The sequence below is a fragment of the Mustela lutreola genome, chromosome 12 (assembly GCF_030435805.1).
Source record: "Mustela lutreola isolate mMusLut2 chromosome 12, mMusLut2.pri, whole genome shotgun sequence".
Classification (NCBI taxonomy): Eukaryota; Metazoa; Chordata; class Mammalia; order Carnivora; family Mustelidae; genus Mustela; species Mustela lutreola.
In genome coordinates this window covers 2,308,161-2,336,004 of record NC_081301.1, presented here as the reverse complement: position 1 = coordinate 2,336,004, position 27,844 = coordinate 2,308,161, and the positions used below count along the sequence as shown (strand labels likewise).

The 27,844-nt window shown below is 63.7% G+C and overlaps 1 protein-coding gene across 3 annotated transcripts in view; it reads left to right on the top strand.

Annotated features, from left to right (window-relative positions):
* COL5A1 (collagen type V alpha 1 chain) overlaps positions 1–27,844 on the top strand; it is a 137,778-nt gene that overhangs the window by 84,725 nt on the left and 25,209 nt on the right. For all 3 annotated transcript variants that reach the window (XM_059143471.1, XM_059143470.1, XM_059143472.1), the window contains exons 26-44: positions 432–476; positions 1,317–1,370; positions 4,693–4,737; positions 6,442–6,495; positions 8,726–8,833; positions 9,578–9,631; positions 11,477–11,530; positions 15,803–15,847; positions 15,973–16,026; positions 17,090–17,134; positions 17,560–17,613; positions 18,458–18,511; positions 21,328–21,381; positions 22,084–22,191; positions 23,114–23,203; positions 23,298–23,351; positions 24,533–24,640; positions 26,781–26,888; positions 27,663–27,716. In XM_059143471.1, coding sequence (XP_058999454.1) covers positions 432–476; positions 1,317–1,370; positions 4,693–4,737; positions 6,442–6,495; positions 8,726–8,833; positions 9,578–9,631; positions 11,477–11,530; positions 15,803–15,847; positions 15,973–16,026; positions 17,090–17,134; positions 17,560–17,613; positions 18,458–18,511; positions 21,328–21,381; positions 22,084–22,191; positions 23,114–23,203; positions 23,298–23,351; positions 24,533–24,640; positions 26,781–26,888; positions 27,663–27,716 — 1,242 coding nt within the window. The remainder of the gene's footprint in view (positions 1–431; positions 477–1,316; positions 1,371–4,692; positions 4,738–6,441; positions 6,496–8,725; positions 8,834–9,577; positions 9,632–11,476; positions 11,531–15,802; positions 15,848–15,972; positions 16,027–17,089; positions 17,135–17,559; positions 17,614–18,457; positions 18,512–21,327; positions 21,382–22,083; positions 22,192–23,113; positions 23,204–23,297; positions 23,352–24,532; positions 24,641–26,780; positions 26,889–27,662; positions 27,717–27,844) is intronic.

Genomic DNA, 27,844 nt, shown 5'->3' with positions numbered 1-27,844 from the left:
GCGCCTGCCCACCCGGAAGGTGGCGCGTCCAGACCCCCGTCCCGCATCATCCCTCCCCTGGCACAGAATCCTTGCGGAGCCAATGCCTTGTGGTCCCGGCCCCGCTCACCTGCCCTCGGGGTTGGGCTGGGCCTGTGACCTCGTTATGGGCATATCCCGCCTTTGGGGGTCCACACACACTTCTCCTCCAGGTCCCCACTGGGCCTGCACGGAGCGCACGAACGGAGGGGGCAGCCGAGGGTCGGGCTGAAGGACTGGCTCGGGGCCGGTGGCCGGCAGTGACCCGGGCTCAGCTGCCCAATGCGTTTGACGTGCGCATCTCTGGCCGGGGGCGTGGAGGGAAGGACACGGGGCCTGGCTCCCCCTCCCACGCGTGACCACAGCCGTGGGGGACGGTCACCGACTGACACCGGCCTTCTCTCTCCTGGCAGGGACACCCTGGCAAAGAAGGCGCCCCGGGAGAGAAAGGCGGCCAGGTGGGTTCAGAACGACGTGAGTGGGGCAGCCGGGCCCTCCCTCTGGTGCGCGCCCGGGGGCGGCCTCCCATGCGGAGCCCTGTGACCCGTCCGTCCACCCCCCTGCACACGGGCTGCAGGCAGGGCTGTCACCTGGGCCGCACAGAAGCTTGGTGACGGGGCGGGGCTCCTACTGATCCGCTGCCATTGTTTGTTTGGGGTCCAGGACGTGGGGGTTTGAAGGTGGGATGGAGTCTCCCGGCAGCCTGAGTCCCCCGGGTCTGCCGCCCTGTTTGTGGCCACAGTTCCCTTGTGCCTCCGATGGGATCCCCAGCCCTCCCTGGGCCGGCCCCGCTCAGTGCACCGGGACAGTGGTCAGCAAGGCCCGTTGGCTGTCAGCGGCGTCCCTCCCAGACGGCCGGCCCTTGTCTCCTGCCCCAGCCGGCAGCTGCCCCACGTCACCCGAGCTGCCTCTGTGGGGACTGTGCTCCCTTCAGGGCAGCCCGCCCTCCCAAAGCATCAGAGCCCCCCGCCCTCCCAAAGCATCAGAGCCCCCTCCCCCTCCCGCGGCCCCACTCCCACTCCCCAGCTGCGGGGCCGGGGCTGCCGTTGGATGGGGCCCTGGTGTTCCCGTCACGGGACACAGCGTGCACGTCTGCTTTCCCGGGGGGCAGGGTCCCATGGGAGCAGGTCCTGCGTGTCTCCTGAGGAGCCTCTCCCGAGGGTCTGATCTGGGATGTCCGCTCTGCTCAGGGCAGGGGGAGCTTGCTGGTGGAAGGCAAGCTTTCCTGCTGTGCGGGGAGGGCACAGAACGCCTGCCCACCCCGGTCGGAGTTAATGGTCTTCCTCTTTTGGTTTCAGGGTCCTCCTGGCCCCCAGGGTCCAATCGGCTATCCGGGTCCTCGAGGAGTCAAGGTGAGATTTGGCTTCCCGGAGGTCAAGGTTGGGCTTGTGGGGCACAGCAGCCCTGGACATCCAACGAGCCCGGGACAGAGGGCCTGGGCAGGCGGGGGAGTGACTGTTTGCGGCCAGATGGGGCTGATCCCCAGCAGGGGACGTCTCTGTGTGTCGTGATAGTGATAACACAGCAGGACGGTGGCTCTCGGTCCATCGGTTGGGACACTGCTCTGGTTGTCACCTGGGGCCTGCTCCCTCCCAAGCCCCAAACACAAACCTGTTCTCTCCCACGCACACCTCAGCCAAGGTGAAGAGCCTGACACTCTTTCCTGGGGGGTGCCCAGAGGGCAGCTTCCAGGGCCTTTGCACGTCCGGAGAGAGCGAGCCTGTCCCCATGGACAGCACCGGGGCAGACGGAGCGGTGGTGGCGGGGTGGGCATGGGGAGCAGTTGGTGGGAGATGGCCATTCATTCCCAACTGCGTTTCTGCCACTGAAGCCTCCCAGAGCCTGGTTCAGCAGGCACAGAGCTCCGGAGCAGAGCCCCACACCGGGCCCCGGCTACTCTGCCAGAGCGGACCGCGTCTGAGTCGTGTAACGTGGTCTCCAGCCATGCTGGCTCTGGACACGTCGGACACGGTTATGCAGAGAGAGATGTGTCCCAGGAACGTGTGCTGGGCAGGGATGCGGCGGGGTGGCCGAGTTCTCCCTCCTCCGAGAACAACGGTGGCGTCGTGTCTGAGAGCTCTAGGTGGTTCCGGGGCTGGAAGAAAGCTAATGGAGTCTTTTCCTTCCAAGTGATTGTGACTTGCTGTGCAGGGAAACGTACGATGTGTGCACACAGCCAGCGCAGCCTGAGGAATTTGCGTGAGCTCACGCACGGGCTCCCGGGCCTGCCCCGCGTTGTTTGGGTGCTGACCTCTCCCAAGCATCCTCGTGCCCTGGGAGACCGCGGCTGGCCTGCGGGTGGAGGACAGAGAGGCTGGGAGCTCAGGGGGCAGTCGTGGGCCCCAAGTCAGCCTAACATCAGTGCATCAGCAGGACTCAGACCCAGACCTGCTTATTCCGAACCCAGAGCCCTGGGGCTGGTCCCCGAGCCTCCCTGCTGCGTGTCCCTGGAATCGTGGCGTTCCGACGGCCCAAGCCGCCGCGGACAGACTTCGCGGGGCCGGGAGCCCTTGGAGGCCACAGTTTCTCCCCGACGCAGGCTCTTCCCGGCTCGCCTGGGGGGTCGTGCCAGGATGGTTATTCAGCGGAAATGCTGATAGTGCGAGCTCTCGCGGGTTTATCTTACACGCTTCGTCACAGAAGTGCCTGCCGGCCCCATACATGGCTAATTGCATAGGGCTGTGTCTGTGAGCTGTAGGTGTTTGCTGTAAAGTGTTCACGGAGGACGCTCTTACCTTGTCCATCGGATTAAAATTCATTCACTCCACGAGCGAGCCACTTAGACTTCGAAGCGCGGAGAGGGAGGAAAAGCAACGCCGGGCGCTCTTGTCGTTGGAGCAATAGGTTCTCCTTCCCGGGCTTCGGAAGCCGTCAGGGGAGTCCGCGGCCTGAGGGGCGGCGGGTTGCCCAGGGAGGTGACTGCGCAGGGCCGAGAGGCGGCGAGCGGTCTCCGGTAGGGCCGGCCCTCGGTGAGGGCGGCCCGGCTCTTCTCCACCATGTCCCGCCTCCCTTCCTCCGGGGAAATGCCCCTCTGGGTGCTTCCACTTCCCCGGCCTTGCCGAGGGCATCTGCGTGGGCCTGGCTGCCAGCAGGGCACCCCCACCGCTCTGCAAGCCTGCAGGAGCCGGGCGGGCTGGGCAAGACCGTAAATACGAATCCTCTCGAGGCCGTGGGCAAAGCCTGTCGCTCTCTGGGCCCCTTTGCTTTCGGTCCCCCAGGTCTGGCCCACGAGGGCCACAGGGGAGGCTGGCATCCGGCGGTACTCCACCAACCAGGGCGGATTCGTGCCCCTAGGGGACACCAGGGGGCATTTCTGACTGTTAGAACTTGGGGGGCGCCCGCCGTCAACTGACGGCTCGAGGTCAGGGACGCTGCGCCCCACCCCTGCTCTGTGCGGGACAGCCCTGTAACACCGTCACCCAGCCCTGGATGTCAGTACGGCCGGGGCTCCGAGACCTGGTCTGTTTGTCGCCTGGGCAGCACTCTCCTGACCTCTGACCTTAGGTCCAGGAGTGGTGGGCAGGGGAAGCCCCCCGCCCCCACCCCCCGCCAGCCTGGCAAGAGGGAGGAGCCTGGTCCAGCGCCCCCAAGGGCATCAGGGTTTCAGGGTGACCACGCCCCCGTCTGCCCTGAGGCTTCCGGTCACCTGGGGCTGATGGGGCCTGCAGTGCATCTGGGTGGCAGGAGACTGCGCCCCCCAGGCCTGTCCCAGCTCCGGGTCCGGCCCCAGCTTTGCCTAGAGGCCCTCCTCAGTCCCCGGGAAGACGGGCAAACCGCACAGTCTGTGCAAACTTCTCACCACCAGACGGGTCTCGGGAGGTGGCCCTGCTGTCCTGTTGGCAGCCTCAGCTGGAGGCAGATGGGGGGCCTGGCCTCTCTCTGGGGTCCCACGGGCAGCTGGTCTCTGGGAGGCAGCGGTCAGTTCTGCTCCCTGCTCGGAGGGCCCAGGCTGTGGCCACTTAACTCCATGCCACGGACGGCTCTACCCGGCCTGGGCACGGCGCTGCCGTGGGGCGGGGGCATAGGGAAGAGCACTGTCCGTCCGTTACATTTCTTGTTTGGCCCAGAGATGAGGTACGTCCTGAGCTGATTATTACTGGCAGTGCTGTTCTTATTATTAATTAGTAATTAATATGATCGTACCTGTGGTCGTGTATTAATAATAATCCTGAATGTACTGACGCACATTGCTCTTGGTAACTGAGCGCCCACTGGGACCCGGGGCTTGTCTGGGCTCCCTCTCCCACTAGCAGGAACAAGGTAATGCTGGTCTTCACCCCCAACTTTCCAAATGAGGAAACTGAGGCACCAGGTCCCTGGCACCGTGTCAGAGGCCACAGAGCTGGGGTTGGGACCTGACTCCAGAGCCCAGGCTAAGGCCTCGCGTCCCACCTGCTCCCCAGACCTCAGGGAGGCGGAGGTTTCTGGAGGAGAACGAGATGCCCGTGGAGGCCGTCTGGGAATCGCAGACACGGGGGGCCTCGCGTGGGACGCGAGGGCAGGACGTTTCTCTGTGAGCCCAGGGAGCCCTTCCTTTGAGACTGGGAGCGCCAGGGAGGCTGCCTGGCTGGGGCTGCCGAGCTCTCTCCCTCCGTGGCATTGGGGGTGTAGAGCCTTTCCTCCCGAGAGCTCCGAGAGGCTCTGACTCGTTCCCTTCCCTCTGTGTTTGCGCAGGGGGCGGATGGCATCCGCGGCCTGAAGGGCACCAAGGGCGAGAAGGTGAGTGCCGCTTCCTGCCGGGCCGCCGGGCGCCTGTGGCTCGGAGTGGGGTTCCGAGGGCGGCGTTCCCAGGGCGGGGTTCCGGCAGGTGGTCCACGGGGACAGCGTTGGCCACAGCTGAGGCTGCCGTGGCCTCTGAGACCGAGGGATTGGTGCACACTGTGGGCCAGGCTGTCTGCAAAAGGAAAAACGTGTCCAAGAGGACAGGCTGTGGGTGTCCCTCCTGGCGGGGCTGAGGGGCTGGGGCTTTGCCCCCCTGCCCAGCACACAGCCTACCCCTCACCTGCAGAGGCCGTGGACGCCCCACGCCCCACTCCCACGCGGCTGCCTCCCAAGGGGAAGGACAGCCCCTCGCACTGCCACAGAGCCGGGCGCAGAGGGAAAGTGGTGCCGCCATGGCCATCGGCTGCACCCGCCGTGGGTCCTCTCCCGGGGCACCTGCCAGTCCGAGGCGGCTCATCACGGGACGGCACTAGGCAGGGACAGCAGGGAAGCCAGAACCTCCGTGTGGTGGCGTCGGCTCCACCCCCAGCCCGGCTCTGTTCTCAGAGGGCTTCCTGGTGAAGGCAGGCACACACACTGCCTCAGTTCCCTCTGGGGAGCTCCCTCCGGGGGTGGCCAGGGCAAGGCAGACCTCTGAGCCCTCGTTCTGGGGCATCTGAAGTGTGGGGACGGAGGGCCAGTGGGTCAGGGATGTGCACACCCCCCGCAGGGCAGATCTTGTCCCCGGCAGCAGGTCCCATCTCCCCGAATTCCTGGCCCGTCCACCCAGGCCCTGTGTCCTGCTGGAGGGGCTGTCCAGAGCCCCCAGAACGTCACTTTTGTCCTTAGCTGAAGACTGGGCTGCCCGGGAGAATGTGGATTGGGTCACACAGGGCAGGCCTCTCTTCCAGGAGGGTCACTGCGCTGCCCCAAGTTGGTTTTGGGCTGGGAGGGGGGTGAGGAACCGCCCCCCAGGAACTTGGCCCTTCTGAGGCTGCTGCGGGCCAGCCCCTGGCACTTCACTGAGCGGCAGTGGCCTGAGGAGGAACGCGTTCGCGCCTTGTCCCAGAAAGCGGGCTGCCTCTGGGTGTGAGCCCCTGGCCGGCCTGGGTGTTGAGGGCCAGGCCCCGGATGGACAAGTGAGATCAGGATGCAGGCCTGGACGCTGGGAGGGAAGGGTGAGCCGGGTGGGCCCGTGTGGCCCTCCTGAGGGTCTCTGTGGGTGTCTCCATGGACTTGAGTGATCAGCAGGCCACTGACGTGTGAATCCCCAGATTCACACACAGCAGGAACGTGTCCTGCTGGGCCAGAAAACGCAGGACTGTCACAGAGGGCTGGCCCCGCAGCAGGACTGCCTGAGCCCCAGGCCCTTCCCTGCCTACAGCGCTCACTGGTCCTGGCCTCTGTGGGGCAGAAGAGCCCTCCTCCGCTGCTTGCTGGTTCCTGGGCTCCAGCGGTGCCCGGACTGGAGGCAGCTGTGGGGGAGGATGGGCAGCTGTGCCCAGCTGTGCGGGGGGAGGGGGTGCCGGGCCGCAGATCTCCAGCTTGTCCCCACGACTGCGAAGGGTTAGGGGGACGCCCTTCACGCAGCAGCCCCCCACCTGGCGCGTCTCCTGCTCGGGCCGTGGCTGTGCGGCTGGGGGCCCCGTGCCGACTGTGGGGACCGGCCATCCGGGAGGTGGGCTCTTTCATGCAGCCCGGCACTGTCTCGTCCCTTGTCAGGGTGAAGACGGCTTTCCTGGGTTTAAAGGAGACATGGGCATCAAGGGAGATCGGGTGAGTGTTTTGGGGTGTCGGGGCGGGGGTGGGGGCGGGGGCGGGGGCGGGGCGTGGCTGCGGGTGGGTCCGGCGGTGGGGCTGTGGGGCAGGGCAGGAAAGCTGGGGAGTTTGGGGCCATCGGTCAGCTTCTCTAAAGGAGGTGAAGCCTCCGTGGGAGCTCTAGGCCCTCAGGCAGGGGCAGCGGGGGGGCCCAGAGCCTGGCTCTGTGTGTGTCTCCCCCACCACTGGCCCCTCATTTCTGGCTCAGAGCCACGCTGACTCTTGTCTGTTCTTAAGCCCCATTACTGGGGTCCCCTGTGGTCACTAGCCCCTGTGCCCTGGTTCCGGCCCACACTCTGGACAGCAGAGCCGTTCCTTTGGCTCAGAAGGGTGGGAGCGCTGTGGGGAGCAGAGGGGAAGGGGCTACCTTCTGTCCAGGGAGGGCCGGGGTCCTTGCCCACCCCCACAGGATCCCGGTCCGCCAACTGTTCTTGTGTGTTCTGAGGACCCAGGGCAGCCCCTGTGTCTGTGACCTCATCCTGGGCGATCAGAAGCCGCAACAAACCTGTTGTTTGAATAATTCACCTCCGCTCCAGAGGCAGCCGGCCGGTGCTGGGGAGGAGGAGGTGGCTTCCTAGGCAGGTGTCCTGCAGAAAGCCCCCTGGCCGTGTTTTCATCTAAATGAGGAGAGGGTGATGCAGACACCGTAGCAGGGAGTGTCCGGGGAGCGGGCCCGCGGCCACACACTGCGGTGCGGGCACTTCGAAGGCTCCCCCCACGCCTCAGAGTGAGCCCAGGCCGGGCAGGAGAGAGCCAGGTGCCTGGGCCGCCCGGCGGGCACGGACGCACACCTGGACGGGTGGCTGTCAGCGGCCCCAGGGCCGTCACGTGGCTGCCAAAATTATCCCCTGACCAGGCTGGCCTGCAGGTGCCTTTTCAGAACACGCCCGAGCCCCTGAGCCCCACACGCTTAGCGCAGCGTCCCAAGCTCAAAAGGCAGAAGCAGTCTTGGCGTCTATCAAAGGAGGAGGAATAAAAGGGAGAGATCAGGTTCACAGTTATGTCCCGGTTATGTTCCTGCTGCACACCGCCGTTCTGGAACTTTCTCCATGGTGACAGGACCCCGACGGCACACGTTGGAGGGGCCTCTCTGTTCGGCTGGTCAAAGTCCTTTTTTCTTCTGCTTCCAACAAGGCAGCCCGCCTTTACGGTCTCTATTACAAAGACGCGTTTTCAAAAGAGGCTGCACAAAAGGCATTTGGCAGGCACATGCCCGGCTCCGTGGGCCGGCCCGCAGTCGGAGTTAGGAGAGGGTAGGGCTGGGCTGGGACCTTTCCTCAGCTAGAAGTCTGAGTCATCCATTTTAATTTCCTCCAGACGAATTTCTGCCCAGCACGTGGCATTTTCTAGGTGCTCAGTAAACGTGTGAGGGACTCTTGTTAATGGAGAAAAATGCTTGTGAGGGACCCAGGGACCTGGGCCTGCAGACAGGCTGGACCTTACGGACAGGGGAGTCTCTGGTCTTCATCTGTGCGGCGTGCGTTTCTGTTGTGGGTGGCGTGACTGTGCCACAGTCATGGGACATGGGGGAGCCGGCAATTGGAGGGTTGGCAGTGGGCCGAGAGCCAGGGTGGGCGCTCAGACGCTGGCTGGTGGGCGGTTACTGACCTCAGCAAGCCCCCAGACCCTCACTCTTGCCTGGGCCCAGGCCTCCCCATCTGTACCATAGGCAGGTTGGATGGGGCAGTGTTGGGACCCTGTCATCTCCGGGCCACGTGCCGTGGTCTCCTGTGTGCCAGCCGTGCTCAGACAGCTGCCCGGCCAGGGGCTGTGGTCTGTCCCTATGCCTCCTGGGGCTTCAAGGGAAAAAGCGGGTCCCCGTGCACGGGCTCTTCTGCTGTGTTTGGGGAAGTAGTGATTCGGAGTTCTGTGTTTACTGGCCGTCTCAGCCGAGAGGGGCTCATTTGGAGAACGTGACTGGGAAGCAGGAGTGTGCGGCCTTGAGAAGAGAGCCGCCTGCCTCCGTGCGGAGGGGCGGCCTGGCCGGTCAGCAGAGCCTGTAGCTGCGCACGCCGCTCTGGTTTGGTCTGACCAGAGCACGTTCCATCCGCTGGGCGCCGCCCGGTGGGCTGAGTGGCTCCTACCACAGGGTCTTACGCGGACTCTCGGACCCAGACCGGCTGCTGGGAGTCGTGGGGTGGGGGGAGGCTGGGGGGTTCTCCCTCACCGTCTCTTTTCTGACTTGCAGGGGGAGATCGGCCCCCCTGGTCCTAGAGGAGAAGATGGCCCCGAGGGTCCAAAGGGTCGTGGAGGTCCGAATGGCGACCCTGGTCCTCTGGGACCCCCCGGGGAGAAGGTATGTGACTTGGGACGCTCCATCGGCCCCCGGGGATAGACCCTTCCGAAGGCCTTGGCGGTCCAGCGGGTGACTCCGCCAGGCTGAGGCCCCCGGGGGGTGGGCGTGATCTGACTCGGGTCCCCTTTGCCTCCCTGGCACCCTTGCCAGCCTTCCCAGGGGCTTTGTCTGTTGAGAGGCTCATCGTTTTCTTGTCCTGAGCCCGGCCCCTCTGAGCCCTGGGCCAGCATCCGTCCTGCAGGGAAGGGCTCCTTCCCACAGGGCCCCAGAGCCTCGGGCGGGAGCCCCAGCAGCCCCGGCTTTGTCTTGCATGTGGGGCTCCTGCAGCTGCCCTTACCCTGCCCTCGGGGCTGTGGGACGCTGCCCGCCCTTCCCCTTTGCCCTGGCACGGGGCTGGGCTCCCAGAGCGCCCCATCTTGCCCCAAGGCTAGGACCCTTTTACAAAGGGTTAAACAGAATCTCAAGAGTAAAAGTTCTTTCATGGAAGATTTGCCTCAAGTTGCTTTTGCTTCAGTGTCATATTGTCTCTACCTGAGGAGCCTTGGCTTTTATAACCGGCTGAGGCAGGATTTTCGGGAGACGCCATTCCAGGGGGCAGGCAGGGGGTCTCTCTGAGTCCTTTGGTCTTTGGAAGCCGCAGCCCACTCGGGGCCCCGCTGACCTGTGCTGGTTTCCTCTGCTCTGAGAATGTGGACGGTGGAAGACGGTGCCGGCCGGTTAACACAACGCCGTGTCTCTCCCCAGGGAAAACTCGGAGTGCCGGGATTACCAGGTTACCCGGGAAGACAAGGGCCCAAGGTAATCTACGGGCTCGTCAGGTGTTCGGACACCCCCTCCGCGCCCCTCCGTGCCCTGCCCCCCTCGCCCGGTCGCCGCTCCTGGGGAGGCTGCTGCGTGCCCCCGTGCCCCGCAAGTTCTGCCACATTCACAGCCTTTGGCCTTAGTCCGGCCAGTTTGGAAGGAGGTGCTGGGACCGTTAGCAGAGGCTCTCAGAGAAGGGGCAAAGCCGGCCAGAGCTGAGGGCTGCAGGCCGCCGTGGCCGCGGCTCTCTCTCCGCCGGGTGCCCGAGAAGCCGCGCTCACCTCTGCTTCACCCTGGAGACTGGAAGGTTATTTGCTTATAACCAGCGTCAAAGGGAGATGAAACCTTCCTCATATGAAAATCATGTCCTGCTTTAAGTGAAACAGCTCCTCGAGGGTTTGGAAATCACTTAAAACATGATTTTTTTTTTTTTTCAAAACTCATCTTTTATTATTCATGGCTCTTCCTTAAAAAATAACCAGCCGCCTGCACCGGAGACATAATTAGTGGAGGAGGAGCACGCCTGTCTCTCCCAGGTTTGCAGCGGTGCCTTCCTGCCTTCCTGGCCCTGTGCCGCTCTACACTCCGGACTCTACCTCACGAGCGGGAGGTGTCCTGGGGCGGGCTGCCCCGCCAGGCATTCCCATGCGGCCTAAGGAGACAGCAGTCCCTCCCTGGAATGCTAAGATGCACCCCCGGGGCCTAGACCCGCGCCCTGTGTGAGGGGAGGCCGTTGGCTGTCAGGCAGGGATTTGTTCAGTGTCCGACAGTGGCGTGTGGGACAAGGCTGCGATGCGGCGGCACCCACCGCCTCTCGGAGGAAGAGGGGCCGATGGACAGGTTTTCTCTCCTGAAGTGCGTGACCCTCGGGGGGCAGAGCCGAGATAAGTCAGGGTGTGTGGCTCAAGTTCAGGCGGTGTCCTTGGAAGGCAAGGGTGGAACTTGGAGGCTGCCTGGCCGTTCTGAAAGTCCCTGGGAATGCCTGGATGCAGCCACGTAGTTCTGTGGGACCTACACCCGGGTGTCCGTGGCACGGTCTCCTGCTTAGATCGGCAGGTGGGCACGGGGCAGGGGGTGGGCCACGCTCAGCCCCTGTGAGCAGTGCCAGGCTTGGACATGTGTGAGCTTTTCCTGACCCACGCACATGCTCAGGTCAGGATCTCGAGCCTCATGGAGAGTCCGGACCCACTCTGAAGACAGTCCCCCCCACCACCTGTGAATGTGGAGGTGCCTTCATGTCACGGGGAGGCTCAGCTCGTAGGTGTCTGGGTACTGGCCGCACAGAGTCCCGAGTGCGTTTGTGCGCGGGCCCCTTGGAGGTTTCTAGAAGGAACAGCTGTGAGCCACTACAGTCAGGGCATAAATTTACATTGATTTTGGACTCTGCGAGCTGCCAGGCTTTATTTAGAGGTGTTCCGGGAAGGTGACAAAACATGACAACAGGCAGAGTAAACACAGTATCTAAACGGGAGATCCGCACGTCGCCTCTGGTTCGTCTCAGGATCCGGGAGGTCTGTTCCTCCCCGAGGACCGGCCTTTGGAAGCCGTGGCTGTGCAGAGAGGGGACACGGAGAAGCACGGTTAAGACAGCTTTGGTTTTTAGACGTGGACTCACGAGATGCTCGGGAAACTTATTGAGAGGGTGGGCGGCGCGTGGGTGGGGGCGGCGGGGGGGGGGCGAGTGCTTGGATGGACAGGTGGATGGATGCACGGATAGGTGGGTGTGTGGACGGATGGGTGGGTTGGGGGCGCGAGGGCGCGTCCGAGGCTGCGCACGACGCGTGTAGCGCGGCTCGCCCTGTGGCCCGGCTCTCACCCCCTCTCCCATCTGCTCTCTTCCAGGGCTCCGTGGGATTTCCTGGCTTTCCTGGGGCCAACGGAGAGAAGGGTGGCCGGGTAAGGACAGCCTGGCCCCTGCTCAGGCGGCTTGTTCTGCTGCCGCAGCGTGGTGGTATATCGCTATACATGGGGATACATGGGTATATTTTCTAGGATATCTCATTTGTTTTCACCCACTTTGCTGCCAAAACTGCTTTCCGGACAGCTGACCTTGAGCTCGTGACCTTTGACTCCACAGGCCAGAGACTCGTCCTGCACACGAGGCTGGTGGTGATGGGGTCGGACGGGCAGTAGCAGGACAGGGAAGCGTGTTGGGGGTGGGGCGTCGCGCTTCCTAACGAACACCACGACCCTGACAGCTCCTCCGGTCATCCGTGAAACCAGGATTCATCCCTTTCAACCCAAGGGACGTTGCCCCCAGGCTAGGTTTAGAAGGAAAACAAGGAATTTTCTCTTACTTTGTGTGTCCCCCTTCCTGCTCGTCGGGACTCAGGAAGCTCCTCTCCCTCGTGACTCCCCGGCTGCCGTAGTCACCGGGCATTTGCCTAGTGCGGCGTGCTGTGGTCCTCTCCGTTGTCACCGTGAGCTTCGGCGCTCTGCAGGGACGGGCGCGGGAGGCCCTGCCCCGACTCCGTCCCGACGCTCTGCTGGCCCAGGCTTCCCGGCTGGGAGCTTACATGAGGCCGCCTGAGGGCCGCCCCTCAGGACACGGGATCCTCGGGCCTGTGGGGACTGAGGGGCTGGTCTGTGAGATGTGGGGGGACCCCAGACCTCAGAAGGAGTGCAGCTTTTGGGTGTCCTGGGACAGGGCTGCCCCACAGAGCCCCATACTACAGCCCCTGGCGCAGGCGGGGGCGGCACCTGCTTGGAGCCTGTGCTCCACGCTGTCTTTACTGGGCGGGAGCAGAGACCGCGAGTCTCCCGGGAACAGAGCGACAACGACGTGTCAAACCAGCCACACCCGCGTGAACAGACGTGTGTGCCCGACGCACGGGGCAGAGGACGTGGGGCCGCTCTTGGAGCCAGCCGGCCGTGTGACCATGAGGCACCGTCGCCCTCTGGCTCTCTCTCTCTGCTCCGTGTCTCCATGTAGACCCTTCTCTGGATCCACGTTGGCGTGTGCGTCTCTTCCTGTCTTTCTGTCGCAGTCCGTGTGTCTGTCATCCACCCATCCCCCACCCCTTCTGTCTGTCCGTCTGCTTCTTCCTTTGAGGGAAAGTCTGACAGGTGTCTTCAGGGGAGGCTGTCCTCTGCGGTGCTCACAGAGGCCACCGCGGGGTATGGTCTGGGGTCTGGGAAGTGTGGGGCGACCGGGGGGGCTCCTGGCGGCCTCATGACCTCTGACAGCACCCTGCAGGGAGCCTCTCGGGGGTGGGGGTCATGACATTCAGTGTTCGGTCCTGTGATTTGACCACACCTCCGTGCTGGCCATGGAGGAGTCTGCCGGGCCGGGCAGGGATCAAGGCCCCGTGCGGCCGGATCACACGGAGCTGTGGAGGCCTGGCCAGTGACCTGGGTGCACTCGGGTCCGAGCCCCACTGCTCTCTCCTTGCCCCGCCAGCTGCTCCGGAGGCCGGCCGGACGCTGGGGTCCCTCCCCCACCCCAAGCCCCCATGGGCCACCGTCTTTTTGCGTTGGTGCCACGGGTCGCCGGGGACACCACGGAAACGGAGGTGGTTGACAGCAGGGCGGTGTGGGGCCTGGGGTTTGCACTGGTGAGCTCATGGCTCCAGGCCCTGAACCATGGACACCCCGAGGAAACCATCTATGCTGGGAATTTCCAGGGATTCTGTAGCTTGTGAGTGGTGGTGACTGTATCCGGTGGCCACCGTGGTGAGGACGGGGCCAGAGGCCACAGATGTGAACTTGGATAAAAGGGAATGGCTTGGGCCATGGCCAAACAGGACCGGCCAGAATGTCCACTCATCGTGGGAGAGAAATAGTCCCCCTGCCCCTCCTGGGGTCTGGGGACACAGAGGCAAGCGGAGGACATGGCATCTGGAGAAGCATGGCTGCGTCTGCCGTCTGAGACGGCCCCGTGTGCAAGCGAACTGCATCCCGCCACGGGTTTACACGCATGGTCACTGCTCGCTCGTGGGCTGCCCATGCCCCAGGTCCCACAGGCAGTGGAGAACCTGCAACCCTGCACAGGAGAGGAGCCCCGAGGACGCGTGTCCACCCAGTGCCCCCTCTGAAGAGAGAAGTCTGTATTCTGGAACCTTCCCCAGGGAAGGAGTGGAGAATTGTCTCCCAGTGACAGTGACCTTCCCTGAGCCCTCGTGGTTTTCAACCCTCCAGTGACGGTGGCAGTCTGGTGGCTTGCCGCCTCTTCTCAACCAACTTGTGGGGTAGTTCTTGGCATCCTGACACTGTGTCTATCTGTCCATCTGTACAGACAGCAAGCGTGGGGCATCTCCTCGGCCCCCCTGTCCCAGGTGCCCTTGGAGCCCTGGGGACACAGCGGAGAAGCCCACATCCCCGCCCTCGAGGACCTTGCCTTCTAGAGGTTGGGCCAGTGGGCAAATCCGTAAGTAAAGCGGTCGGCGGTGCGAGCTCGGAGCACACGAAGCAGGATGGGCAGAGAGGGGTCACCGCAGAGGTAGGCAGGGGCCAGATGTCTGGCACAAGTGGGCCTGACTGGGGCAGAGCAGGGGTCAGGGCCAGGGGCCGTCCCACAGGCAAGAGGACGGTGAGCAGGAGGAGGGAAGACTCGGCGTCTCCAGGATTCAGAGCTACCCCGGGGAGCACGGCGAGGTCTTGCTGCTTGACCAACGGCGCTGGCTGCATTTAAAACGTCCTCCCCGAGAGTGCCAAGCGGAAATCATCGAGATGCGGACGAGAACCAGGGGGAAGGTGGTGAGAAGCGCAAGTTCCGGGTACTGGTGGCGGAGGCTACTCCTTGCCGGCCCTGAGCCCCCGCTAACCCGGAGGGCGGCTCTGTGGGGCTGGCAGCCGAGGGGGCACCAGGGTCCAGAGACACCACCTGCGTTTGGCTTCTCGGCGCGAGCAGTGCTGTTTCTGGGGCTGCCTGTGCCTCTGCAGCAGGGACTTGAGCACGCTCATGGGCCAGCTGCCAGGAAGACCGCACTCGGGGTGCTTTCTGTCCGGCGGCGTCCACGGCTCTCTGGTGTGGCTTAGTTTACGGAGAAGACCTAGGAGGCCTGGGCGGGCCGCGGGGGCTGTCCGTGTGACCACCGTGGGCCCGGCGCCGAGGGTGGGGTTTCGGTGAGGCCGCGGTGCAGAGACGTGCACCCACGTGCACCCACACACACCAAGCAGCGACCAGGGCCGGCCCCGGCCTCCACGCTGGCGAAAGTCGACCATTGGAAGAAAGCAAATGTTTCATTAATTTTCGTATGCAAATATTTATTTGAAGGCAAAGGATATTGCTGTAGCATTAAAGCAGGGAAAGCGGAGTGCATTGTGAAAAGGCACCATAATTATCTCATCATCATACACGGTTTTATTAAATTCTTTTCAAGATGGGAGACTGCAGGAAGCTGTTTCGATTCTGGTAGCAAACAAGGAAGAGCTGGGGAGCGGCCGCGCGTCAGGCTGTTACAGCACAGCTCTGTCTCGGGCGCTCTCGTTAGAAACCGGAATAAGATTCTGGAAAATCAGTGGAGAGGCGGCGGGGGCACCCGGGTGGCATTCAGCCCGCTGCTCCCGCACGCCGTAGGTAAACCGCCTTTACCGGTTATCAGAGCTTTGCTTCGGAGGAAAAAATAAAAAGATACGGCGCCTCTGTTTCCTGGGGTTTGGAAAATGCAGAACACCGACAGCAGGAAGAAGGAGCCCCCGTTCGGTTAGAAGCAGCACATGAGTTTGGGTGTGTGATTTATCTATTGAGTTGCAAGTTTGCTTGTCTGCGGAGCCTGTTGAAAATTTAATGGCTAATATTCTCGACAGCAGCAGAAGTAAATTATATATGAAAGAGGTTGACGTTCTCTTCTCTTGCAGTAATGATCCCCCCCCCCCCCACGCCCCTGCCGCTGGGAGAGAGAGAGGGAGAGGGTGGGCGGAGGGGTGTTGATGCTTGTGGAAAGGAAACCAGATAGGAAACCAGAGAACGGCGGTACGCATCCATCAGGGTGCGGGAGGAAAATTGGATTCCTACAGGCCTGAGCTGGAGCGCAGAGCCCCGTGTATTGAATGTGCAGTGAGTGCAGTCCTTCAGCCTGGAAAAATCTCCTGTAAAAGCAAAGATGAGAGAGGGGGCCTTCCTCCTTTCTGTCGCCGAGCCCTCTCCCCGTGACCCGGAGATGGCCAGCACCGAGGCCGTGGCAGGTGTCTCGAGCCACTGACCAGCCCCTTCTTCTCTGGTTCTAGGGCACGCCTGGGAAGCCGGGACCACGGGGGCAGCGAGGCCCGACGGTAACCGCCCTCGGGGCTTCCAGAAGCGGGAGCGTGTCGTGGGGAGCCTGCTCGGTGGGAGGGGCAGGGAGGTCTCGGGGACAGGGAGGCTCCGAGCTCACCCTTCCTCTCTCCTGCCTGCGCAGGGTCCGCGGGGTGAACGAGGCCCCCGGGGCATCACTGGGAAGCCTGGCCCCAAGGTAGGTCTTCAGGGGGCTTCTTCTGGGGCGCCTGCTGGTCACCTGTGGTCTTCTCATTTGGAGAAACAAAAACGAAAGAAAGACGTTTGCTTGAGGGTATTTAAGAAGGAGCTGGTCCAGCAGCTCTCGGGCAAGTCAGGTTGAATTGAATCACGTGTCTCAACCCCGAAAGTGGAGGTGGGAACGGCCCCTCCCGATACTGGAACCCCGAGACAGCAGCCCGAGGCCCTAGGAGGCCAGGCCCACACGGCTTTGCACAGACGCCACGCCGTCCTGGCACCCCCCATCCGGTTCTGGTGGGGAAGTGTTCTTTCTTTTCTCGAAAAGCATTTGAAAGCTGTAGAGAGAGCTTTGCCAGAAATGGAAAGAAAATTCTTTCTGCCTCAAGAGAGAGCCTGAGCCTGTCTCCCACGTCCCCTCTTCTCGCCAAGGGGCACGGACGCCAACTCCCCCCGGTTCTCTGTGTGGAGCCGCAGGGCTGCCAAGCAGGCCCCCGCGGTCCCGCCCGGACGCCAGTCCTAAGTGCATTCCCACCAGGGACATGGGCCTTCTGATTGGCCGGGGTACAGAGCCGGGCCATCCCAGGCTGACTGATGTACCCGCTGGAGGCCACTGTGCATTCTTCCGCGAGGCGCATGTTCCCATACGCGGATGTAAGGCTCTCCTGCGAGAGCCACTAAGGCCAGGGAGCGGCCCCTGCCTTGCTTGGGGGCCCGGACCGGACGCCGTGTCCTGTCCCCACAGGAGTTCTCGATGTGTTTCTTGGTGGGAGCACAGCCTTTGTTCCCCCGCAGGGGACTGTCCTCAGGGAAATGTCACAGCCCCGCAGATCGCAGCTCAGTGTCTGACCTGGGCACAGAGGCGAGATGACAGACAGCTGGGGGGGAGTGCCCCGAGGGCAGGTGCTCTCTGCTCTTTCCTGAGAACCAGGTGACCTGCACTCGGGCTCACATGACGTCTGTGACTCTGACCCCAGCGATGTCCCGGGCCAGAGTCTTTCTGCCGCAAACAGGAAGCCATGGGTAATAATAAAGCTCTTCTTGCTCTGTCCTTCCCTCCCTAGGGCAACTCTGGAGGCGATGGCCCGGCCGGCCCTCCGGGCGAACGGGTGAGCGTCTCTGGGGGAGCCGCTTTTGCCTGAAATGTCCCGTCCGTTTCTTCCTGGGGAGGGCTGGGGGGGAGGAGGGCGTGCCTCTGACCCTCCTGGAGCAGCGGGTTTCCCTCAAGGTCCGTGGGAGTGAAGTCTCCTGCCTGCTGAAGTCAGCAGCCCCGTCCCCTTGGCCGTGGTCTTGGGGCTCAGAGGCGGCTGCGCCGTCAGGAAACTGGGCCCTCGGCCCCATGCTGGCCCCTCAGCTCCCCGGCCTGACCTTGTACATGTCTGGAGCAAATGGAGGAAGCGTCCGGGGGTGGTGGGAGCAGAGAGGAACATCGCTCAGAGCACCAACAACACTGGAAGACAGCGGTGGGGGCGGCTGGGCACCCACACGGCGGGGAAATGACTTCTGTGCTCAGCTGGCCCTGCTCTGTCCCCAGGGACCCAACGGACCCCAAGGACCCACTGGTTTTCCTGGACCCAAGGGCCCCCCTGTAAGTAACGTGTTTCCTTGTTGCACGGGCGCGGGGCTTCCTGGAGACCTTCATCCTTCCCCGGGGGGCTCTGTGCAGGCCCCTCCGGTGGGCCGGTTGGGAGGGGTGTCGGCTGGAAACCGGCTGGAGCGAGCTGCCTTTCGGAAGCGCGGAGCTCGCGCTCACCGGGAGCAGCATGACCTAGTGGGGCCCAGTGTGAGTGTGCTGGGGCCGCGCCAGGTGGCCACCGACAGGGGCAATGTGTTCTCTCATAGCCCAGAGGCCAAAACTCCAAGCCCAGAAGTTGGCTGGGTGGGTGACTCCCGGGGGGCCCTGGGGGAGACTGTCCCCTGCCGCTCTCCTGGCTTCCTGTGGTGGGCGGCTGGCTCTCACCCCGTCCTGCCTCTGTCCTCACGTGGCCGCCTCCTCCCTGGGCCTCTTGGGGTCTTCAAACCGCTGTCCTGTTGTGAGGACACTAGTCACTGGGTTAGGGCCCACCCTAGTGTTGTATGACCTCGTCTTGACCTGATGACGTTGGCAAAGCCTCAGTGTCCGAGTGAGGTCACCCTCCCAGGTGTGGGGGATGAGGTCTCAACCTGTGTTTGGGGGACGCACCTCAGTAATTCGGAAGAGGCACTGCGTATGCCTGGAGGTCAGCCCCAGGACAGGACCCTGGGTCCCCGAGCCGCCTGCCTCAGTTTCCCCCGGGAGGTGAAGAGGGGCCTCGGGACGGCATCGCTGCCGCGACAAATGGTTACAGGCATTTCCTCCGAAGTGGGGTGGCAGTCACCCCCGGTGTGGGAGTAAACCCCAGGGCAGCACCTCAGAACCAAATAAAACTTCTTCCCTTTGCTTCTTTCTTCAGGGTCCCCCGGGCAAGGACGGGCTCCCAGGACACCCTGGACAGAGAGGAGAGACTGTGAGTATGGCCGGTGTGGGCACACGGGGGTCCGCGGACGGGGGTTGGCCCGGCCTCTCCCGCAGCCCCACACGAGGGCTCCACCTCCTGGGCCCAGTGGGCTTGGGAGGGAGCGGCCGCCTCGGGCAGGGCCCCGGAGGCCTGGGCCGTCTCCCGCTGACCTGGGGTCAGCCTGTCTGTGCACAGCCCCGGGCAGGCCCGCAGCACCCCGGGCAGCTCTGGGGGAAGCGGCAGGTGCCGGCCTCCACCTCGTACCGGCGACTGTGGCCCAAGGTCACATTTTTTTTTTTTTTAGATTTTATTTATTTATTTGACAGACAGAGATCACAAGTAGGCAGAGAGGCAGGCAGAGAGCCCAATGCGGGACTCGATCCCAGGACCCTGAGATCATTACCTGAGCCGAAGGCAGCGGCTTAACCCACTGAGCCACCCAGGCGCCCCCAAGGTCACATTTAAACCATCGTGGCAGACAAGGCGCCACCTGCCCCGCGGTTCCTCTTCCTCTGTGAGATCCCTGTGAGGGCAGCGTCGCACTCAGATGGGAAGGAGCCGGGAGGGGTCTGCGGCGTCAGATGGGAGGGAGCCATGCCTGAAGCTGCAGGACAGCCGCAGGCCTTGCACCGGGCCAGGCCTCCTCTCCCTGGGCCCTTCTGGCCTCGGGCCTGCCGGCAGGAGCTAGACAAGGGCTCCTCCGAGGAGACGGGGGCCTCCCGCTCTGCTCACCGTCAGCCACTTTGCCGCCCCACGCCCACCGCTCACCTCGCCCTTCCCTTTAGGAGAGCCCGGCGCTGGCTGTGCCATCTGGGCACTTCCGGTTGGGAACAAAAGCATTTTTCAGAAATAAGGTCACTTCCTGGCCCTGTGGGCCATTTGGGTTTTGACCCAGCACATGGCGTGCACCATGGGCCTGTCCTGGGGGAGGCTGTGGTGGGGGACACCTGTGACCTTGAAGCTCCAGGCTCGGACAGCTGGGGAGCCCGTAGTCACCAGAGATGGGGGACGTCGCTGGGAGGCCCTTCGTCCCGGGAGCCGGGTTTTTTTGGGGGGATCACAGGTCTCTGAAAGGCTCTCACGGCCAACGGGGTCGCTGTGTCCAGCGAGACTTGGAACGCCAGATTTCACATCTTCTTGGTGCTCGCTCTTAAAAAAACAGATTCCTTTGTCTCTCTGGCTCATTGTGATGAAACCTCTTTTAATTACACCTTCCCGGCGTTCTGCCGCGTGGCAGGTGCTGGCTGATGAGCACAGCGTACCTTGCTCTTTTGTTTATAGAGAAAAATTAAATCATCTCATCTGAGCTTTGCATATTTTTCCCTAATGCTGTTCCGAGGAGACGAGATAGGAGGCTTTGGCAAGTGTGTGGTCTTCTCCCTGTGACTAATCCTGAAGAAAGGCTGCTAGAATAATGAAGCGGCTTGTCTTTGCTGGGAAAGTAGCCCCCGGGCCCCTGGTACGTCTGCCGTGCATGGCTGTCCTCGGGGACATGTGAGCAGCCCTCTCCGGACCCGGCCAGGACAGAGGGCTCCAACAGGGGCCCACACACGTCCTCCAGAAGTTGTCTTTTTGGTCAGGGGTTGACTTCACTCGTCAGGAAATACACGCACAAGAGACCGATTCTTTTAGATGTGAACCCAAAGCCCCTTTCTGGGCCAGTGGCTGGAGACCGATTCCATCCTCGGCAGCCAGTGATGGTCCTGCCTCTGGGGCAAACAGAGAGGCACTTCCGGCCTTTACACTCAGGCCGCCGGCTCCCCTGGGGCACGTTGACCCTGGCCCACTAAGCAGGGGTCTTTAGCCTGCCCCCCACCCCTCATTTCTGACCCTGGAAATGCTGCCTACAAAGAATTCTGCTTGAAAATTGGCCTTTTCTGTGCGTTGTATGCCACTGCCCTGGGCCTACAGAGAAGGGCACTCTGAGAGTTTGAAGAGAGGCCGACTCGCCACAGGTTTGCGCGGTCCAGCGGCGTCACAGGAAGTTTCCAAGGCCAGCACAGTGGCCGTCCTCCCGGGGAGGCAGGGGACCACCCTGACCGTCAGCCACGCGGGCAGGTCCGCTCGCCCTTCGGCTCTCGCTGGGGCTTACGGCTTCCCGCTCTGGATCCTGGAGCTTCCGCCCACGGCTTCCCAGGCGTCACGTCTGCCCGTCTCCGCCAGCTCACGTGGCCCTGCAGGTGGCCCGTCGTTGGCATGTCTCGTGCTCTGGAGACACACCAGAAATCAAGCCCCCTCTTCGCAGTCCGCTTGCTCCTTGAAGGAGGTGTGTGCGGCACAGCCAGCATCCACAGGGAAGCCAAGGTCGTTGCCCGCAAGCGGCATGCAGGCCGGAGCGAGAAATTCCTGTGGAACTGAGCTCAGGGTACCTTCCGGCCGCCGGCTTACAAAAGCAGGCATTTCCACGCACGCCCAGGGGCCGGTGAGGTTACCTGTCGCGCGGCAGAGACCTTAGTGACCCGCGCAGGACGACCTTCCAGAGCCGCTAATGAGAAATGGTCCGGAGGTCGCCCCTGAGTCGAGGTTGCAGAGGCTGAGAACCGGCAGCACGCCGGCTGGGAAAATGAACGCTTAGCAGCAGCGTAAAGATTAACGGTTTTAAAATCTATTTCTCAGCACAAAAACACGGCAGTGGCAAGCAGTGAGTGAAGCTAACTTGTCTGGCTTCATTATCTGCGTGAAATTAATGCGGACCCGGAACAGGAGAGCTGGGTGCTCTGGGTGAAGTCGGGAGCCTGAGCTCTTTGGGGCCGGGGCTGGGGGCTGTCGTGTGAGGCTTCTGAGGGGAGCCGCTGGGCCCGCTCAGGTGCTGACTCTCTCCACAGGGTTTCCAAGGCAAGACCGGCCCCCCCGGGCCCCCGGGCGTCGTCGGGCCTCAGGTGAGCGGCAGCGTCCCCAGCTCCATGGGCATCCGTGTGGCGCACCAGAGTGGGTGGGAGGTGGCCCCGGCTGCGGAAGGTGTCGGTGCAGCTCCTGGGGAGTCCTGCGTCCCATTCCGAGCTGAGCTCCGCACAGGGAGCCAGATGGGCGAGCGGGGACACTCTGCTGAGCAGTCCGTGAGAACGGCCGGCGGGCAGCTGGGGCTGGGCCAGCCAGGCAGGGCCCCGCGGTGCCTGATCTTCCCTGCTCCCCGGTGTCCCCGCCGCAGCCCAGGCCTCCCGCCCCGGGCTCTGGTCAGCGCCCCCGGCCTGTGCTGCTCCCCGCCAGCGGCGCCCCCCCCTGCGGGCAGCTCGCAGCCGGGACGGACGGCTTCGCGGTCACTGGCGAGCTCCCACCTCTCATGGCGGCAAATGAGACGTTGACCCGCTGTGCCTTGGGCCGCGGGCAGCGTGGGCACGCCGCCCGCCTCTGTGTGGCGACCCGGGCCCACGCACAGACCAGCTCCCTGTTATGTCCACCCCGTCCATTCTGCTCTCGTCCTTCTGGGTTTTTATGGGAAGGAGGAGACTCGGCGTGGGGTTGGTGGGCGCGCAGCGGGCCTGGGCCTCCACAGCCCGGGCTGTCCAAGGCTCGGGAAGGGAAGGTTGCTTCCTGGCGTGTCTCTTGGAAATGTCTGTGGCTGACGCTGACTTCCCGCGCAGGGTCCCACGGGAGAGACGGGTCCGATGGGCGAGCGTGGCCACCCTGGGCCCCCAGGCCCCCCCGGGGAGCAGGGGCTCCCGGGCCTGGCCGGGAAAGAAGGCACGAAGGTGAGTTGGTCGGGGCCCCCGTGCCGGCCCCAGCTTCCCGAGGGGTTTCTCCTGCCCTGAAGAGTCGGGATGGGTAATTTCTCACACAACTGCTCTTCGCGCCCGTCCGCTTCCCAGACCACAGACCTGGCCCTGCCTGCACCGGGTCTGAAGGAGGCGGCGAGCCGGCTTGTTGCAGGGTTGGGTGGTCACGGGGCCGCGGCTCAGGTCGTCCTTGGCTTTCTGCCCCTGGACCGGGCCTTGCGGACACCCCCCCGCCAGCGGCCGCACCGGCTCCCAGAAACACGCTTCGTGTCTGAAACTAATTTAGCAGAAAGTGACCCTCAGAACGGTTCCCATCACTCAAGGCGAAGGAATAAATAATAAAAAATGGAAAGGCAAGCAGTCGCTTTTCAGTCCTACCTCTTAGCGTGGGTCCCGCAGCCCCTTGTCGTGCCTCGGGGCCTCTCCCCACCGCAGGGGCGCCTCACGGGGTGGTCGTGATTCATCTGGAGATGGCGCGCCCTCCCCTTGCCGCATTCCAGGGAGGGACACGATGAGCTCACATGCAAGCCTCAACCCCCAAACCACGAGGCAGCGTAAAACCTCACCGGCTGGGTAAATCCTGCACACCTCTGTGGGTGCACACGTGTGTGAGCTGGGAGGCACGTGTGTCCCCAACATGACACGACACACGTGGGCACGGCAGGTGTATATCCCAGTCCCCCGGGGGGGCCCTCCGAGTCTGGAAAGGAGGCCGTGGGCGTGCTGGCCGGAGACCCCTCTGCTCCCATGTTAGGCCCCAGAGAAAGTTCTGGAAGCTCTTTGGAACAAATCAAACCCTGCCTGAGCCCAGGTTGAGCCTGGGGAGGAAGCACCCCCCCCCCGACCTCCCCCCGCTCTTGGACGTTGCTCAGAGACTCCTCGATGGCTCTGGTTTCAGGGTGACCCAGGTCCTGCCGGCCTCCCCGGGAAAGATGGCCCTCCTGGGTTACGCGGCTTCCCTGGCGATCGAGGGCTTCCTGGCCCAGTGGTGAGTGAGTGGCCCGGCGGGGGACGGAGCTGGACACCGCCCAGCCCCGGGGCCTGTCCCCACGATGCCCGACCCCACTCTCATTGCTCTGCAGGGCGCACTTGGACTGAAAGGCAGTGAAGGCCCGCCTGGCCCGCCCGGCCCCGCGGTGAGTACTGTGGCCAGCACCGACGTTCTCTTCCGTCCTCTGCCTCACGGCCTAGTCTGCCCGCAGGACAGGGCGGCCTGACAGAGCGCGCACATCTGCCCCAGCCTGCTGTGGGTCCTGAGAAGTCCACGGGAGGAGGGGAATGGTGGGCCGCAGGCTGGCCGGGGGGACAGCAAGCCAGGGGTGCATGGCGAGGGCAGGGCGAGAAGTGGGTGGGGGGAGGGCTGGGCCACGAGGTCCCATCGCGCTTTTCAGGGAGCGAGGAGCACGCTGGCGCGCTTCGTGTAGGTCTGGGCCCGCGCCTGTGGCAGGGCACAGATCTCCCTGCCCCGGAGCTTGGGTTTGAGGGCTGGGCGGCCCGCATGGCCTGGGCTGCCCATGCTGAGGCCAGCAAGCACAGGTACAGTCTGTCCCCAGAGCTGAGGGCCCTGGGGACTCCTACGGGCGCCGGCTGTCACCTGAATGGTCACTCCAGCCTTCAGAGCCAGCTAGGAGACCTCTGAAGATATGGTGTCCCCAGAGCTGCCCCTGTGGTCTGGGGAACACGGGAGCCATGGGGGGCTGTGACCACTCTGCCCACCCCAAGCGGGCTGCCACTTGATGGACATGTAACTGCCCCTGCTCCTCAGATGGGGCCCATCTCAAGCCCATGCTCTGCTGCACAGATCGGGGGGTCACGGGAGCTGCCCAGGGCCCGATCTGGGTCTGGACACAGACCACAGAATAACCCCACCTTTTCCCGACTGAGCCGTGGACGGTTTCAGAGAGTCGGCAGCTGGGAAGCCAGGCCTTTCCTTGAAACGTCGCCTTTCTTTCCGATAAAGGCCAGTGCTGACCCTCGAGGTCGGCCTGGTTCCCGCCCATCGGTGGTGCTCCCGGGTCTTGAGGCTCACCCGCAGAATGTGCGGGAGCAGGGCGGAGAGGGGCCCTTTGTGGGCAGGCGGGCCCCAGAGCGGTGCCCAGGCGAGGAGGTCACCCAGGGGAGCAGCTGAGGAGGAGGAGGAGGAAGGCTTGAGCTTGGAATCCTCGGAACGGAGGAGTTGAGAGAAACCCAGGGCTGGTCTGAGTCGCCCGTGCTGCCCAGGGCCCTGGGAGCTGCTGAGGGATCTGGAGTGAGGGTGAGCGGAGCGGAAAATTGTACTCATGTACTTGGAAATGAACTATTTTCCCGCCCACCCCAGGGGTCTCCGGGGGAGAGAGGCCCGGCCGGTGCCGCTGGACCCATTGGAATCCCGGGGAGACCCGGGCCTCAAGGACCTCCAGGGCCGGCGGGGGAGAAAGGAGCTCCTGTGAGTACTGCCTTGGGGGCGCAGGGGCCCTCCCCACCCCAGCCTCGTCTGTCCCTGCCGCCAGCGTGGGTGCCCCCGGGGCTTGTAGGATGTGGGCGGCAGATGGAGCCCATGCTTGTCGCCCCAGGAAAGTCCGTACGTTCCCAGCATCCTGACTGAGCTCCAAGGCTGGTTCCCAGGGTTGGCCAGGTTTTATCAGGGAGTGACCCAAGCCAGAGGGGTCCTGGGGAGCATTTTGGCCAAGGCCTCGCCTGTCGCACCTGTGCATCTGTGTCCCGGCACGTGCAGAGAGAGGGGAGGGCTGGGGACAGCGTGTGTCCCAAGGTGGCCTTGGCCTCGGTCTAGCCTCTGAGCCCCGTGTGTGGACGGGTCCGAGCTGCCTGCTGTGTGCACAGCCCCTCCGGCCGGCCTGAGCCAGGCTGGTCTTTGTGTGAGAAGGGTGGGTGTTGGGGATGGGAGTCCCCTCTGCTGGTCTGGGGACAGGAATGGAGAAGATGGGTTGGGAGGAAGTTTCTTCCTGGACCCCCGACAGCCGACCTCTCAGTGACCACGCGTGTGCCCGCCCAGCTGAGCGTGGAGGCACTGTGAGTCCACCCACCCCAACCTCGGTTTCCCTGCAAGACATGAACGGGTCCGTCTCGCCTGGAATGCTCTTGGGAAGCCAACGGCCGCCCTCCACCGAGGGCTTCCCCCGAATAACCACAAAATGCCCATTACTGCCCTGGCAGACTCCTGCTCTGACCGCGTCTGGGTCCCCCTGCGGGTTTTGCAAACGTCTCCCTGCCTCACGTTCCAATGGCCGCGGAGACAAATTTCACTCCAGCTTCCGGTCTGCGGTCAGACGTCAGCCTGAGCGGCGTTCCGGCAAACGCGCACACAGGTGGTCTCCGACAGCGTCAGGACGCCCGTGCTGATGGACTCCTGCGGGAGAGACAGTCTTCCTCCTGCGTCCCGTACTCTGTGGTCCGTGGGCAGGAAGGGCCCAGGTGCCTTCTGTGGGCAGGAGCTCCCGGTTGAAACCAGGCTGGAGCGCCTGCCTCCCCAAGAGCCCATCCAGTCCGGTTTGGCGATTCTGATGGCCGCTGATCATTTCCGCTGAGGCCACGGACATCCATCCAGCAGAACCCTGTGCTAGGAACCCGCCTTCTCTGGGGCGTTCAGTGTGCACAGAGCGCACAGACGGGTGGGAAACAGTTAGGTCTGTTGCTTCGGGAGAGTAAACACTCGAGCGGAAACCTCTCAGAGTGGTGCTGTCCAGCTGACATCTGGTCGTTCTCCCCAAATAGCTCCGGAGAGAGGACAAGGCCGGTTGTCTCCGAGCACAGCTGACCTGACCAGTAATGTTAGGCGGGGAGGTTCCAGGCGAGCCAGAGTCAGCCTGGGCATTTCCTGGCTTCATTAGGGTGGAAATTGATCTCAAGAGGAATGACATTGAGGGCCCATTGAGGGTGTGACTTGTGCGGCAGGAGGGCTGGGACGGAGCAGTGACGTCCGGACGGACACTGGCCGTGTTTCGGTCCCGAGACCGAGTGCTCGTGTTCTCTCCTGCGTCCCCCCCCGCCCAACATGCACCCCAACCGCGTTCTGCGCTCACAGTGATTCTGACACTGGGAAATAAGAGCAAAGCTGGGCCTTAGGACGTCCGAGATTCCCGTGGACGGCTGTGAGGGAAATGCACCAGTAGAATTACAAGAAAAGAGAGACGGACGCGTGCACGCCTGTTTGGCACGGGGCGTTTGCAGAGAATTGGAAGGGGGGATCGTGGCTGGAGGCCAGAGCTCAGGCCCTCCCGGCCACTAGCACAGACGGTCCTACCCGCAGGCTCAGGAGCCTTGCTGGCTGGGCTGACTCCCGGCCCCACTGCTTGCCCGCCGTGCCGCAGTGTCCCCACTTCTAGAAGCGTTCTTTCTAAGAAGGGCACGGACGAAAGGCAGCGGTGCCTGGGGGCGGGTGGCACGGGGCTGGGCACAGCTCAGAGTCACCCTCTGCGTAGCTAAAATCCACGGGGACCATGACAAGGGTCACTGCCCCAAACTGCCGGCTCCCCGCCTGTGGGCCCCTCCTCTTCGGGGTGATGAGTGGTGGTGGGACATTCCCACGAGGGAGCTCTGTTGGACCAGGGATCTTCTGTCCTCTGTAGGGCGAGAAAGGGCCCCAAGGCCCAGCTGGCCGAGACGGCCTCCAGGGTCCTGTGGGGCTCCCCGGTCCAGCTGGCCCCGTGGGCCCCCCGGGAGAAGATGGAGATAAGGTAAGAGGAGCTGGGACACCCTTCTGCCCCCGGATGACCCGCAGCACGGCCCGTGGGTGCCCAGGGACCCCGGCCCCCCCTGCGCGCTGGGTGCCGGTGCGTGATTCCGGAGAAGCTCACAGTTCCGCGGTGGTAGGGGAGACCGCGGGCACGCGGGGGTCCGGGAGACGCTTCCGCGTGTGCGGGCTGCCGTGTGCCGGGAGCTTCCCTGCCTGCTCCCGATGCAGCACGTCGGTGCTGGGCGAGGGGCCGCGGCCGTGAAGTCTTACTCGGTATCTGCTTTCCAACGTCTCCGCTTGCACCGTCCAGGCCCCCTTCCCCTGAGCTTTCTCACTCCCGCGCGACTCCTGTGGGAGCTGGTGTCTCGGTCCTCGCGCAGCCGGGACGGTGGGATTCAGCTCTTCCGGGGACCCCCGCATTTGTGATGCGCTTCTGACTTGTCCCCTGTGCGCAGGGGACACCGCCTCTCGGGGTGGGGCACGGCCCTGAGCCGCAGACGCCAGAGGCGTTAGTCCCCACCCTTGGTGCCATGCAGGCCGCCCCCCTGACCACGTCCGTATGGTCCCTGATTCTCCGGTCCACTGAACTGCATCCTGGCCTCGCGCCGTGCACTGTGTTGGGAGACCAACTTAATTTATGGAAACGTCTCTTCCTGGGAACGCTCTCCGGCTGCCCTGGAGAGGACATTAATCTTAATCCCCAAGAAGAGTAATTGCGAGGCGCAGATAACACGCAGGCGGCTCAGGGCTAACGACCTTCCTCGTTTTCCCGCAGGGAGAGATCGGGGAGCCTGGACAGAAGGGGAGCAAGGGGGACAAGGGTGAGCAGGTAAGGGCCGCGCACGCTCACCGTCGCGTTACCGCCGTCCTGCACACGACCGCGTCGGCCGCCCGGAGCAGGACGCAGCTCCTGCGCTTCCTTTCCCGCGGGAACTCGTGGGTGGGTGGAGCCTGCGT